Below are 14,234 nucleotides of genomic sequence, written 5' to 3' on the forward strand. Positions count from 1 at the left end.
AGGTCTGTGCCGAGGTGGGGGAGGTAGATGCCGAGGTAGAGGAGGCAGATGCCAAGGTGGAGGAGGCAGATGGCGAGGTGGAAGTCACACAAGGCGAGGTGGAAGAACTTGAGGATGAATTTGAGAGGATTTACACAACCATTCAAGATCTTTTTCAGAAAGTAGATCGTGGAACGAATGTCGGAGCTGGTGATTCAAGGTTCTCGGCTAGGGCAAGGTACATTCGCAACACCAATCTTGCGATTGGACGGAGGACTACGTTGGAATCTTCATGTGATGGATGCTTGTTCCCGGCAATGTGCCGTAACTGTGATGTTCGAGGTGAATCTTCGATATTCCGTTGTCTAGCTTGCTCCTTGCCGGTGCCAATGGACGTGGTACCTTGTGATGTGTGTGGAAATCCACTTCTCTGTGACGACTACTGGTGCAAGGACTGCGCGACGATTGTCGGAGTAGGTGAAGATGGTGTGTGTTCTCGTTGCGGTCGCAACACCACTGCAGTTGCCGAAGATGAGAATGCATTTGTGGCTGACACCGAAATGAATTAGGGTTTATGTTGAGGAAGAAATAGCCATGTCTCTTGATGTGTGAAGATGGTGTGTGTTTTATGAATCATGATCTTGTTGCAGTGGAATTTATTTTCGAATTATGAATCCTGATGTGAATCATGGAATGAATATTGCAGTTGTTATTTGTGATCTATAGATTGTGAGGATATTGCAGTGGTTATTTCCGTTTAGATTGTGAGTATGGAGTACTGAAAATACTTGTCTCACGTACTCATCTAAAATGACCACATTTGTACACCATGCTTTGAGAATGTGCAGTCATGGGCGGGCATTGTATAGTGAGCACGACCAATTCTTGTGATCACATGAGTTTTGTTGCTGCGATTAAACAACAAAGTGCAATTGTTCTAGTGATAAACTAAAACACTCATTCCTCCTAAGGTGAGTTCAAATACTCAATGGCAGCGTCAACATAATCTTTATCAACCATCAGACGGACTGACAGTAGACCTAGCCTCTCTAATGTTTTTTTTTCTTCATGTGAGGTGTATCATAGTGCATCGACCCCTTGTGCTTAATAATTTCCCTCATACAAGCTTGATGGCTTAACCAGATTCTATTAAGCTTACGATGTGGGTACTGAGCAAGGCTTTCATTAACCTGTGGAACAATTGAAAAAAATGAAGTTAGGTCGCTGTGCACAAACATTAAGAAGTTGCATAGCTAAAATGGAGTGCTACCTTCTGAACAATCTCTGCAAGGGTTTTGGGCATTTTCCTATGGAACATAGATTGAATGGAGGCAACCCACCCAAGATCAAGTATGTTACAGTCAGGTGAATTTGGTGGTTGATTTAGAATTCTGATATCCCAACCTCCCTTTGCCGCTTCCATTGCAAAAATGGGATCATTTGCTAAAACATGAGTTCTTGCATTGTCTTGCTGAATGTACACGGTGTTCCATCTATCACTCTCAGGCCATTTTTCCTTTATAGCAGGCAGTACATACTGCACAATGTACTCCCTACTTTTGTTCCTGTCCACCGAAGATGAAGGCTTGAGCTCCCATTCTCCTCTCCCTCTACATTGAAAGAAAAAAATATGTTACTTTAGCAAACGAATTTCACACTTGATGTAGATCATGCTTAAAAAAACATCATGGTAGTTTACCTGTTAGCACTCTTCTTTTGAGCTTGCACCCAATCAACAAATGCCCACACACCTATTTTTCCATCAAACACACAATTTCCTTGAGAATCATACCTTGGCCTTGCCATAGCCGACAAGAACATGATCTGCTGGATGTGGTTTTTATGTTTGCATTCTCTTTTTGGTGCTTCCTCTCTATGACTCAAGTACATTTTCTGTGTCTTCCTTGTGCGGTAGAAGATCTTCTCATCCAAATGAACCTTGTTAAAACTAGCTTTAAAAGTGGGATTGTCCTCCAATGAACTTGGCTCCAAATTCTCAAGGCAATACGCCACATGTGCCTTCTTGTTGGCTTCAGTTAATGAAGGTTTGAGTTCATTTGAAACTCGTCTCATTACCTTCTCCTTCAACCTAGACAGAAACAAGAAAAGTTGATCATGATTTCGGTCATCATCGAAATGTAAGAACTAATGCTTTTTTTCATACCTACGGTGAACTGTGCTTTTGGACATGTTAAGTCCAGCAGCAACTTGTCGAATTGTGGTCCTCTCACCAGGTGGAATGGCTTCTAATGCCTCAATATCCAAACTCATTTTCTTCCTTCCCGTTTTTAACTTCAAATTGTTCTTGATAGAGTTAACGTCACCTCCTGTCTTCGTTTCATTCCAAATCCTACTCACGCACCTCCGAGAACAATTTGCATCACGTACAACAGAATCCAAAACCCCATTCTTTAACCTTCCACGCTCTCCATTTCGAGCAAGCAGCATAGCGTAAATATTACGCTTGTCTTCGACAGTGTACTGTTCTCTGTTATTCTTGTTAGCCAAAGCATCTACACACATGAAAAAAAATCATAAGCACAAACCAAATATGCTGCTACTAAACAAAACTGAAAACAAATCATGGTTGAGTTGGAGATGAAAAACCTACTCAAATCAATCTCTTTTGCAGAAGGTGCTTCTACATGTTTCGGCCGTGGAGGATACTCGTCAGCGTTCTCAAAATTTGGATTATATCCAGCGCCACGCCAGCCGCCTTCTCTGCCGTTAGTAGATGCAGCAAACTCACTGGTACGGTCTACATAGCAAAAACAAGCAATTCAGAATCCATATAGCTGATCTTATGTACGGCCAAACAAGAAAAAAAATACGGTCACAGAACAAATTATTCCTAATGAAACATAGCGTCTCTCATGCTGTGGCTGACGAAGGCCTTTTATTCTTCACTTCACACAATCGATTAAGTGCTAAATGCACTCTCAAGCATAAACTGGGAAGCCCCTCTAGTGCCTGTGTGGGCATCGCTAGCTGTTTTAAAGATACTGAAGTAAGTGGCAATCAAAAGAATCTTGCTGCCATAATGCTTAGCATCTAAACAGGAGTATGTTAGCAAGAAAATCACCATTCAAGGATGCTGAAGTAATTAGCAATAAAAAATACATCCTTAAAAGACCGGTAGTATGCTCATGATATTAAACATGAGAAACAATGGACTGATCAAAATCGAAATCTTTCTTGTAGGGCATGAAATATATCGTCAATCATTTTTGCTTAAGGTAAAATTTTAATTTTCCCGACCACCAAATTGACACACAACATGTGCATCAACGCTGCTAAAGAAATCTTACCTTATCGGTTCAAGGAGCAGCAGCCCTGCTATGATGGACCGGCCGGCTAGCGAGGAGTCACGCGGTAACAAATGCCTGAAGGGTGGTGACAAAAGAAGATATAAAGTATTCAATTAAGCGATCCGATGCCCGCACGCGGATGCCGAATCGCTGTGGTGGCTTATAGTCATAGGTGGCTTAGTTTTACAGTTTTTTGATTAAAATGTTAAGTGTGATACATTTTCAACCATGCGACCTCCAAATAGTATTTGTGCCAGACAAAGGTACTCAGATACATGACCTTGTAATCCTTTTATAATATATGTCCCATATACAAAATAATTACACAGTGCGGCAAAACAGAAAAGAAAAAGAAATACATTGTGAGGGTTAAAAATACAATATTGTTCTGCAATTCGAAACAGATAATAGTATGTAGGATGATGTTGTATAACACAACCTTGCGTGCATGCATTAACACACACAGATAATAGTATTTGTACCGATCGATGAGTTCAATATCAGCCCAGCTTGTTGTGTCCAGTGATATTCTTTCTAGTTTCCAAGAGACCGAAGATTACGATGTAGGGCCAGAAGAGATAGACAATGTTGGCTAGGAATCTAGTCGCCAGTCTCACCAATCGCTCGCCCACTGATCTCCATTCGATGCTTTGCCGCTTGCCCCATCCCCTCCTAAGAGCAAGTGCTGTATCGGTGAATATCGACCTCATGAACCAAACCGCATCGAGCAGCGCAACAATTGTCATGGTGCAGGAGACGATGGCTGCCCTGTGATTTAGTGGGTCAAGCTCCACATACAGGGCGAAGGCGAAGGCGGCACAGAAGCTTCTCCCTGCACCTATGAGCAGCGCCAGAGAGAAGGATACTAGCTCTATCCGCTTCTCTATGTCGAGTGCGGCTACGCCGGTGTATATGAGACTGAAGGTGGCTAAAGCGGAGCAGATGAATGCCAGTGTGTTGGAGAGGACGAACCCATTGAAAGCGTAGTAGTACGAGTTGCCGGGATCAGGCATGGTGAAGGCTGCAGTGAACGACGCCGTCGCCACCAGCACAGATCCAATGCCCACAATCTGTGCGAAGCTTGTTATTTTCCCGTCCTCGACCGTCTCATCAAATGTCTTTTCCTGTTCTATGGCACAAAGATCGCGCCGTTTGTTGCCGTTCTGAGCGTTTGCAAAGGTTAGAGACCCAAGTATCCTACGCCGTGCATGCTGCATCCAAATAAGTTAAAAAACATGGTTAAACTATTGAACCTCAAAATATATATGGGATACATTTTAAGAAAATACATGGAATGTGAACAGTACGGGCCAGGCATTTACGTACGTACCATTCCAAAATTAAATCCCGAAGCTGAAGGAGCTTTTATCTCCGCAATATCCATGGGGGTCTTTCCATCCTTGTTTGCTAAATTTAATGCAACATGGGGGTTCCAGATGAGGGTTCCGAATATATCCCAGTTCCCCCCATCAACAGCTCGGTGCAGAGCAGTGTTCCCCTTATTGTCCTGTATATTCATGACGGACTTAAACTCTGATAACCTGTTGCACACAAACCTAACCACATTAAGCCTCTTCATCTCAACAGCAACATGAAGGAAGGTCCTTCCCTCAGCATCACGCAATCTGGCACAGGCGGCACAGGCAGAAGGGTGGCGGAAGAGCAAGATGATAATAGGGACCAAGCTGCCTGCCGAGGCAGCCACATGCACCGGAAACGACCCCTCTTTGTCCGGCTGAAATGCCAAAGAAGGCTCAACATCCGCCAGTAGACACATTGGGTGTTCCCTCCGAGCATAGAAGTGGTATAACAACTTGGATGGTGCAATATCATAGTAGAGGCTGAAGGAACTGTTTTCCATGCTCTTGTCAACAAAAGCGAAAAGGAAAAACTCCAAAGAGGGGTCTTCTGCTGATGCAGCCACGTGCATTGGCGTACTTCCACAATCGTCCTGCTGTTCAACGAGCTTCTTTCTTTTTTCCTGGTTTTCCTTGGTCCAGAGTAGCAACTCCCGTGCCATTCCTACAGTTGCCCTTAATCGAGTTAAACATTGCTAAAGCTAAATGGCAACGACGAACGCTTTGAAAGAGATTGTGTCCCAATTTTAGTTTATATTTTCTTGGTTTGAAGATCTTAATCCCTCTTCTCAACTTGTTATAATCATTCATCAAAATATCTTTGAAATTTTAATTATTTATCACATCAAAACATCACATAAGTAAATACATCTCTAAAGAAGTTATAATCGTATACTTGTATAAGTACCAACATATATAAGGCAAACAAGCCACATGGTGTATCCACATAGGCAATCCCTAATTTTAATAGCAATTAACGAAAAACCTACCGCTGGTTAGAGGATTATGAGGGCAGTGATACCCCCATCCCACCAGGGTTCAAACTAAAGGTTTGACGTTTTGGTGTCTCATAAATGTGTTTCCGACGATAGCAAGGCAGCAGTGGTGACTATAAGGGTAGGGTGTGTATGAGTGTGTTTATAGGGTCACTATATGTATGTTTTTGTGCGTGTCTGCATTTGTACTGTGTTTCTAAGAAAAAACAAACATGGCAAATTGAATCGTTTATTGGCCTACACCATGTGACTCATTAGCTTGGCGAGATCCATGCATGGATTGGATGAGATGGCTATCAAAAAACGTGTTTTTTAGGGTGTTGATTTAAAAGGACTTAAAATAGTTGATATACATATACTTCTGGAAATCTCTCCGTTTTTCCCCGATGACCCGGATAAAAAAATTGTTTACATGTCTTTCTAAACAATAGCGCCATATACATATTGAATAAATATAACTTCCAATTGTCGATCGGCATAGTAATTATACATATACTAGATTCGTCTAATTCCTAATAATGTGATGTGTGACAGTCAAATTGTTAGGTTCAAACCTCGAGCTCAAATTTGGTGATGACAATCATAGTAAACCGCTAAATTGTCTGGCACTACATATAAAATATAAATTCCTGAGAATTAAAAACAATGTTTGATCCCAAACAATTATTGATTATCATTATGTGGAATTATCTACCAATGAAATTTTGACAAAGTCAAAAGCTAAGTGATAATTCGTTTTGAAAATTTGTAAGGTGTTAATTTGGAAGGACATGGGCCATTAATATATTTCTTCCAATATCTCAAATATTCGTGATGGTCCGCATAAAAATATGCTAACAGGTCTTTCAAAACTATGTTCACCATGCATGCTACATATACAAATTGGTTAAATATACTCTTTATACTTATACGTGTGAGATTCTTCGAATTTGTATTAGCAAGATAAAAGATGACAGAAATATGCACATGGGTGCGATGAGTTTTCACAACCTTGCCATTAAGTGAATAATAAAATGTGTTCGATTCTTGAACTGAAAACTGGGCTAGCTCCATAGAGAATAGACAGACAAGATAATTGTAATATTATAAGAACTATATGCAATGTTATAAGAACTATATTAGTAATAAATAATCATCACCATCATATATAATAGAGACATTACATATATTTGTATTTGGATTTCATGTTTAGACGTTACTGGTATGTGTATTTGGATGTCGCGCAGCGCGTGTGTGTGCCGATATATCATCTACTGTTTGATTCACATTTTGTGTACTGACAAATCGACATGCTAATTCCTAAATTTAAAAAAAAGAAATTAAGCTTTTCGCCTGACGTGTTTGAGACATTATCATTAAAAAATGATAACATGTTCGAGAAATAAAACAAATAATATCTTCTCTTTTATGTTTCCATTGTTATAAACTTTTCCAGATGACTTTTAATAAAAAATGATTGAAATATTTTTGAAAATAAGTTCGAGCAAGTTCACCTTTAATATATTTTTATGACTTTTTACTAAAAACAAAATTGATTTACCAAGAAATTACCATAAAAATGTTTAGACTAAAAATGGATGAAGCAATCACATGGAGCCATTAAAATTATTTATGCTAAATTTTATCCTTTAGTTACTACTATTATAGTAGTTATACAGTATAGGAGAATAACACTTACAGTAAAAGTTATATTAGACGAGTTGTCATAATAAAAGCATTTTTTGGTAGGAAGCCTAATTACATAAATAAAAGTATATAAATACATTTCTTAAAGATTCATGGACCTATATATTTTTATCTATAAATGATTTTGTAATTAAAAATCACATGTTTATCATGCGAAAAAGTCAACAAAGTAATGCAGATTGTTTAAAGCATTAGTAATATAAAATCATGCAGTACTAGACATGATTCAAGGATGACGATACAGACCTTCTATTTAATTTTTAGAATATAATAACAATAATACAATATTAATATCTACAGGTATATGATTAAGAATAATTCCAATATATTGTTGATTCCCAGCCCATGAGAAACTGAGAAACCCTTATTGCTCAGTCAATCCAATTGCACAATACATTGTGTAAAGTCGCACAAAATATATGTGTGATATTTTGGGCCTAAAATGCAAGTGGAGTTATACATTGTTCAATCCACAACTAAGAACAATTTTGAAATGGGCCAAAAGGCCGTTGGGGTTTGATCTAGATCCAAAGGCTCGCAGCAATGGATGAATTTCACAATATCTTATTACATTCATTCCAAAATAGTGCATTATTACGCGTGTGGTCAACATTTTATAACTTTGAGCACTAATCCATGAAAATAATACGAAATGGACATATAAAAATCATTTTGTTATATTTGCTGCAAAATAACTCTATGGTATGTGCCATTTCTCTAATTTTAAGACATATTATAAGTGAATACCATGCATTGGAAATTTCGTAAATATTGTAAGTCAATACCATGTGTTCGAAATGTCATCTAACCGTTGGCTATTGTTTATTACCATTTCATCTATGGCCAATCTAATAATCATCATGTATACTACTAAGCTATAAATGTGTGTAACTTTATTAATACATCACACATCCCACAATCCCAAACTTTGTTCGAGCGCCCGTGCTACAAAAGACTCTTAATCTACAATCCGCCTCTCTTCTCTCTCCTTCACGCCAGTAGTAATGTAATATTTAAACACTTATAGTCTGCTTCTTACAACACCTTATTATATTTGCTCTTAACTTTTAGAAAGGAGGGAGTAATAAATAGCATTGGAAACAGCAAAAGAGAAGAGTATGCAAAAGGAAAAGTAATGTGCAAAGTTATGTCGAGATGGTCAATGACATGTACAAAGGGAAAAAAAATGGTGCAAAGTTATTTGCAGAAGGTAGAATGACAATGTACTCCGAAACGAACGGGAATAATGATTAAGAGCATGTATGTAAGTATATACTTCTACCCTCGCAAAAAAAAAAAATATACTTACTATTGTTGTGAAGAACGGCAGCATGTAAGGCATTTTGTCCATTTTTGCCAGAGTAGGACAAGTCTTTGTCATACCCGTGCAACTGCCGAGCAATGCTGTGATGACCCAGCGAGATTGCTAGGAACAGTGGTGAAGTACCATCAGATGCATTCACTTGGGCCAGCTCCTTGTCTTTTGACATTAGTTCATCCACCATTTCTCGGTCGTCAGAGCCGATCGCTTCATGCAACGCCGTCCTCCCATCGTTGTTCTGCAGCCTCACCATGTCTTTGGCCACCCCGTCGCCGGCCGCGAGCTCGATCAGGTAAGAGACCATGCCGGTGTTCCCGGCCCGGGCGGCGCGGTGCAGCGGCGTGTCGCCGTGCCTGTTGCGCTTGAACAACAGCTGCCTGGCCTTGCCGTGGATCACCTTTGCACAGTCACGGTAATTCTGGCTGTCCCCGTCGGTTGCTACCACATGGAGTGCCGAGTTCTCCTCACTGGTAACCGCCAGTGCCGCGGAGTCGCCGGCCTCCTCACTCGCCAACGAGGTGGACGAGCTCAGAAGCTCTTGTAGCTTCTTCATATCGCCATAGCTTGCCGCCATGAACAGCTTGAGATGACATGGCACGGGAAGGTCATCTAAGACGCTCCTATTGATGGGTATGTCCATCACACCGGCCATTCCAACTCAACAGCTATATATGTAAGTATTTAGCAATACCGTATGAAGAGTTCGGTACAGTTGGTAGTCGCAATCGAATGGCAATATCTGATATATATATAGAGAGATAAAGGGAGAGAGTAGTTGGCTTCACTCTAACGTACCAGTTATTCTTCCTTGCGCATGCCACACAGCATCGATCCCCTGCAGACAAAATGCAATTCGGCTGTTCTGTAAAGGACATACGTACTGGATACAGGTTCTTGGACAACTGGCAGACAGACATGCAGATGCAGATGAAGACATAGTCTTTCTTTATCAGCGTTTTGTAAACATCAAGGAACGTGCAAACAACAAGCCAACTTTGGTTCGAGGGATCGGTCCAGTATAAATGGAGGCAATACTACAATAAATTCAAGTTTTTTTTAAGTCTCATATAGTCATCATACCACCAGAGGCGCGTATGTGCAAACCCCCTGCCCAAGAGATAGAACTTTCATGGTTTTACTCCCTCCAAGCGACAAGTAATATGGATCGGACGGAGTATAATTTTTTGAACGACCAACTTCTATTTCTAAGTTAATGTCCAGTGTGCCAGGTGGCAGCTGAGGACATCCGGCATCTGTTGTTAGCAATCTCACAATGTATGGAAAGCTATGGAAATTCTTGATGTGATCACGCCATGTTTGTCTGCGGGCATGTCAGGTTCAGTTATCCTTGTTGATACATTCCGGAGCCTCTCAAGAAATCACCTGTCCTTGGACAGTTAGGTTTGAAGGAAGCAATCCTTTGGCATAGATGGTAGCCGAACACTGCACGATGCTTGATCAAGCGGACGGCCTGCACTTTGTCCAACTCACGTACGGTTGGATCAGTACGCTCGTGCACAATTCGTCCAACGCATGCCGTGTTTATATCAACGCTCTTTGGTGGCACCCTACGTCATCTAGTAGAGTGTTCATTATCAATGCTCTTACTTCAAATTACTCGTGAACTTTAACTTTTGCACAGCCACAGCACAGCCACACAGTACGGATCTAGTACCTCCGCTAGCATCCACATGTATAGTATTGACTTCTAGACGCCACCTCCACACAACGTACACGTGGCAACGTGTACACGATGTGTGTGAACGGTCTTCAATACAGATACGCAACAACATGTATATACAACAATCTCCGAAGAATCAAAGTTGATGAATGAACACAATACAAGGTTCATACGACCAAAACTCATACAACGAATGCAAATATCCTTTAGACTGGTAAAGAAAACAAATGCCTTAAAAGGGCTTAAGAAAATGCAAATGTCATCCATATCTCTACTGAGGCCAGACCCCTGCTCGGGGGATCACTACTAGAAAAAGCCCTATTAGTGGCGCACCTGTTTTCGTTAGTAATGGCGCACTGTAGGTGCGCCACTATTAACACGCCACTAGTAATATATAGTAATGGCGCATCTCTGATGCGCCACTACTAACCCTTAGGTGCTCCACTGGTATTCCTTCTAGGTGCGCCCCTAATAGCCTTATAGGTGCGCCACTAGTAATAAAGGAAGGTGTGCACTAATAAGGGCTAAAATGTGCCACTAGTAATGTATTTGGAAAACAAAAAAAAATTCCAAATTTACAGAAAACAACCTATAAGGAAAAATAATTTAAAAACAAAAAATGAAATATAATCATAATTTTTATTATAGTAAGAATATTACAATGTCTTTACAAGTATCAAATAAAAAATCACAAGGAAATAAAAGAAAATTCTAAAACTAATCTTTGAGTAATCTTTTCTTCTTTTTCTTTACTTTATCCCTGCAAAGAATGATAGAAATATGTGAGAATGAACATTGCAGAGAAGTGAAATTGAGCAATTATTTGCATCTGACATCGAAGATCTAAGATACCTTGAATCATAGACATGGGTCATTTCATGAAGCCAAGAGCCTATGCCATTCAGGATGCATAGTTCCCTGTCAGAAGAACTTAATTATTCAGTAAACATAGTTCTAAGCTTTTTACATGAGACAAAACATAAGGTACATGCTTGACCTAAGCTACGGCCACGCTAATCCTGCTAACAACACACATGCAACTAGCTAATCAAGAGTACTACTAACATAATTTGCCGAAAAGAGTAACAGGTGATGCATCAAAAGGAATCTCGCCAGATCCGATCACATTAGACGAGCCTAGGTGTGTGGTTCCAAAACAAAGTGTGCAGATCTTTGATAAATGAAAGTTAAGGTTAATAATCTAAACTTTAATATTCTGAACTTTGTTACAGTTTAGCCCAAAGAGACATGCTCTATTCCTAAGAAATTAACTATTTAGTGACATAAACGTTTTGATTGATGTGACGATGAAGGAGTTTAAGTTATGTACCTCATGCATTGCGCCACCGTCCAGTGCGGCTCGCTGTGCCATAGGGTCCTCATCTCGACAGTGTGTGCGTTTTGAAATGAGAATGTAATCTATTCTAGAACCATAACTGAATTCTTAAGGTCCAACGGTTTGATTAAAGCAAGTATAAGCTCCCTCCCTGGCACAAAACAAATGAATGAAGCATACGGTATATCGTTAGCATGTGATTATCATGAAGTACACTATAGTTGTAATAATCATATATAACTATAAAGTCAATCCCCACTGAACATTTTTCCTGCCCTCACAGCCTACCACATCAGCAAATTACTAACTTCTTTTAGTTGTTCAAAGATGGAAACCAACACTGATACGTGCAAAGTTCTGAGGACATTGTTTAACCAATAGTAAAATATGTACTTACATTGTTGGTTCTGAGGACGTGGAGTAATAAGCTATAACAAAGTTGCAAAATTATCAGAAGAATAAGTGTAGCAAGTAAAAAACAGAAGCCGCGATACCTTTTAGGGTATTTTGATCTGAAAGCATCCAATAAGGGACCTCCATGTTCTCTCAAGATGTATCTCAGCCACTCACGAAACCTTGAATCAGAAGTAAAATTCAGTAAAACACCTACACATGTTCTACTGCAACTAGGACATCGTAAGCACTACATAGATTCCTATATACCTAAGCAACTACTGAATCGATCTAAACATCTAAAAATTCAGAGCTTGAACCCTAGGCTAGTGACAGTTCAGTACAGAATGCAGAAGCAGAGCAGAGAGAGAAGAAGGAGGATTACCTGGAGATCTCGATGCAGAAGGAGCATCGATGCAGTGAAGAGGCGAGGCAGTGAAGGCGTAGCACCATAGTACCATCCATGGCGGAACCCTCTGTTGCACCAGCAGACGACACTAGCCACGGCGGGCACCACAGCGCCGAACGGCGGCACCAGAGACGCCAGCACCACCTGTGTATACAAAAAAAGTTAGGGCTTGCAAACAGGTCATGCTTCTACTCTTCCTTTAATACAAATATACAATGTTTACAAATATATTACAAAACTATTTTTTAAAAATCCTAAACTAATTTGTATTGCTTTAATACAAATACAATGTTTACAATATATTACAAAAGCAATAAAGCCACAAAGTCAAAATAGGGCATATTCTTATACATGAGACTAGAAGCGAGCCATCTCAAATCCTTGCTCCTTGCTCCTCACAGGCATCTCGTCCTCGAAACCACCGACTAGAAGAACCTGCAAAAGAGTAGTAGCAGCATTGGCAGATCAAATCTCCAAAACCAGGCAGTATTGCTTCAAGTATCATGCGGCATATTCTTCATGACCAGTATGAATTCTTATAACTAACCAATACCGTTGTTGCCAAATGAGCTGCTTATAGATAATGCTAAGTCTAGTGGGACAATGGGACAATGACCATGGATATTACATTATAGAAATGATGATAAGCCTGAATTCTGATTTATCGGGTTAAAAATGGTCAACGCAAAATGAAATACGACAAATGGCTAAGTCTACTGCCTACTGCCAATGCATAATTAGCACACACAAGGATTTTATTGAGTGAAACAAAATTACCATCCATACTTCCTCTACTGCCTACACATCCAACAGGATAAAAAGAAACATTTTCAGCAAAGTCGAGTTAAATAGATGGCTTTCCATCTTGCATAAATGTGTGCTTAGCAAATAGATAGGGGGAGAAGAGAGAGCTTACCAACAGCATCTGGTTGGGGAGGTGGTCATGAGCAGCATGTCGGAGAGGTTGCCGGCTAATGTTTCAAAATGAAGAATAGTCAAGTTAAGTGTTAACCAACATTCTACAAAATACAGTAATTCACCATTTTGATAACTCACTTAACATTGTACAAGTTGAGGTAACTGAAGATAAAATGGAGCTTATGGAAACAATATTCAGAGAGTAGGAGAATAGATCCTAAATTAAAAGGATCCACTAACAGCATAGTATTTTTCGCAGATTAGCATGTAATTTTTTTTGGCAGAACACAGAATGCACATCTGAATCAATTGAGATGGTTAGATCAAAGATTAATTATGATTGTGAAATTCCAAACAATATTCAGTCAATCACGGGCATCATTTAGCAAACAACTACGTAATGAAGCTTAGCAGAAAATAAGAAATGGGAAGCAATTATTATGCTCCCTTGAGGCAGTCGATATACAATATATCAGTAGAAGTGTAGAACTACAAGCTTCAGGTTCAATATTATGCAAGGAAGTGCTTTAAAGTGTTACAGAAGAAAAATAATTGCTTTAGCATTAGCTTTATGGAAGGAAACAAATATCATCCCAGGTAGTAATTTCTTTAGCTAGTCAATCACAATCTCATGAGAAAATCGATAAGGAAAGTGCATGCACCGGGACTGTTGCATCTATAGAGCTGATTTCCATCGATGCACAGCAAAACGTGACAAGAAACTGCATTTCTTCTCCCCTAAACAAATCCTGCAGCTACAAACCAATGCAGCAGATCGGTGAATTCGTCTCACCTGTGTCATGCTACCACTGCATCCCGGGGGGGAAGAGGATTGGGGGATGCCTTTTGG

The 14,234-nt window shown here is 39.9% G+C and overlaps 1 protein-coding gene across 1 annotated transcript; it reads right to left on the bottom strand.

Moving 5' to 3' along the window:
• Positions 1 to 3,624: 3,624 nt before the first annotated feature.
• On the bottom strand, positions 3,625 to 9,352 carry LOC123079196 (ankyrin repeat-containing protein NPR4-like). Its single transcript, XM_044501933.1, has 3 exons — positions 8,636 to 9,352; positions 4,618 to 5,309; positions 3,625 to 4,498 (listed from the first exon to the last, which is right to left on the bottom strand). The coding sequence occupies exons 1-3, from the start codon at positions 9,297 to 9,299 to the stop codon at positions 3,788 to 3,790; spliced, it is 2,067 nt and encodes a 688-aa protein (XP_044357868.1). The 5' UTR covers positions 9,300 to 9,352; the 3' UTR covers positions 3,625 to 3,787.
• Positions 9,353 to 14,234: the final 4,882 nt, after the last annotated feature.

This window comes from Triticum aestivum, chromosome 1A, assembly GCF_018294505.1.
Source record: "Triticum aestivum cultivar Chinese Spring chromosome 1A, IWGSC CS RefSeq v2.1, whole genome shotgun sequence".
NCBI classification, from domain to species: domain Eukaryota; kingdom Viridiplantae; phylum Streptophyta; class Magnoliopsida; order Poales; family Poaceae; genus Triticum; species Triticum aestivum.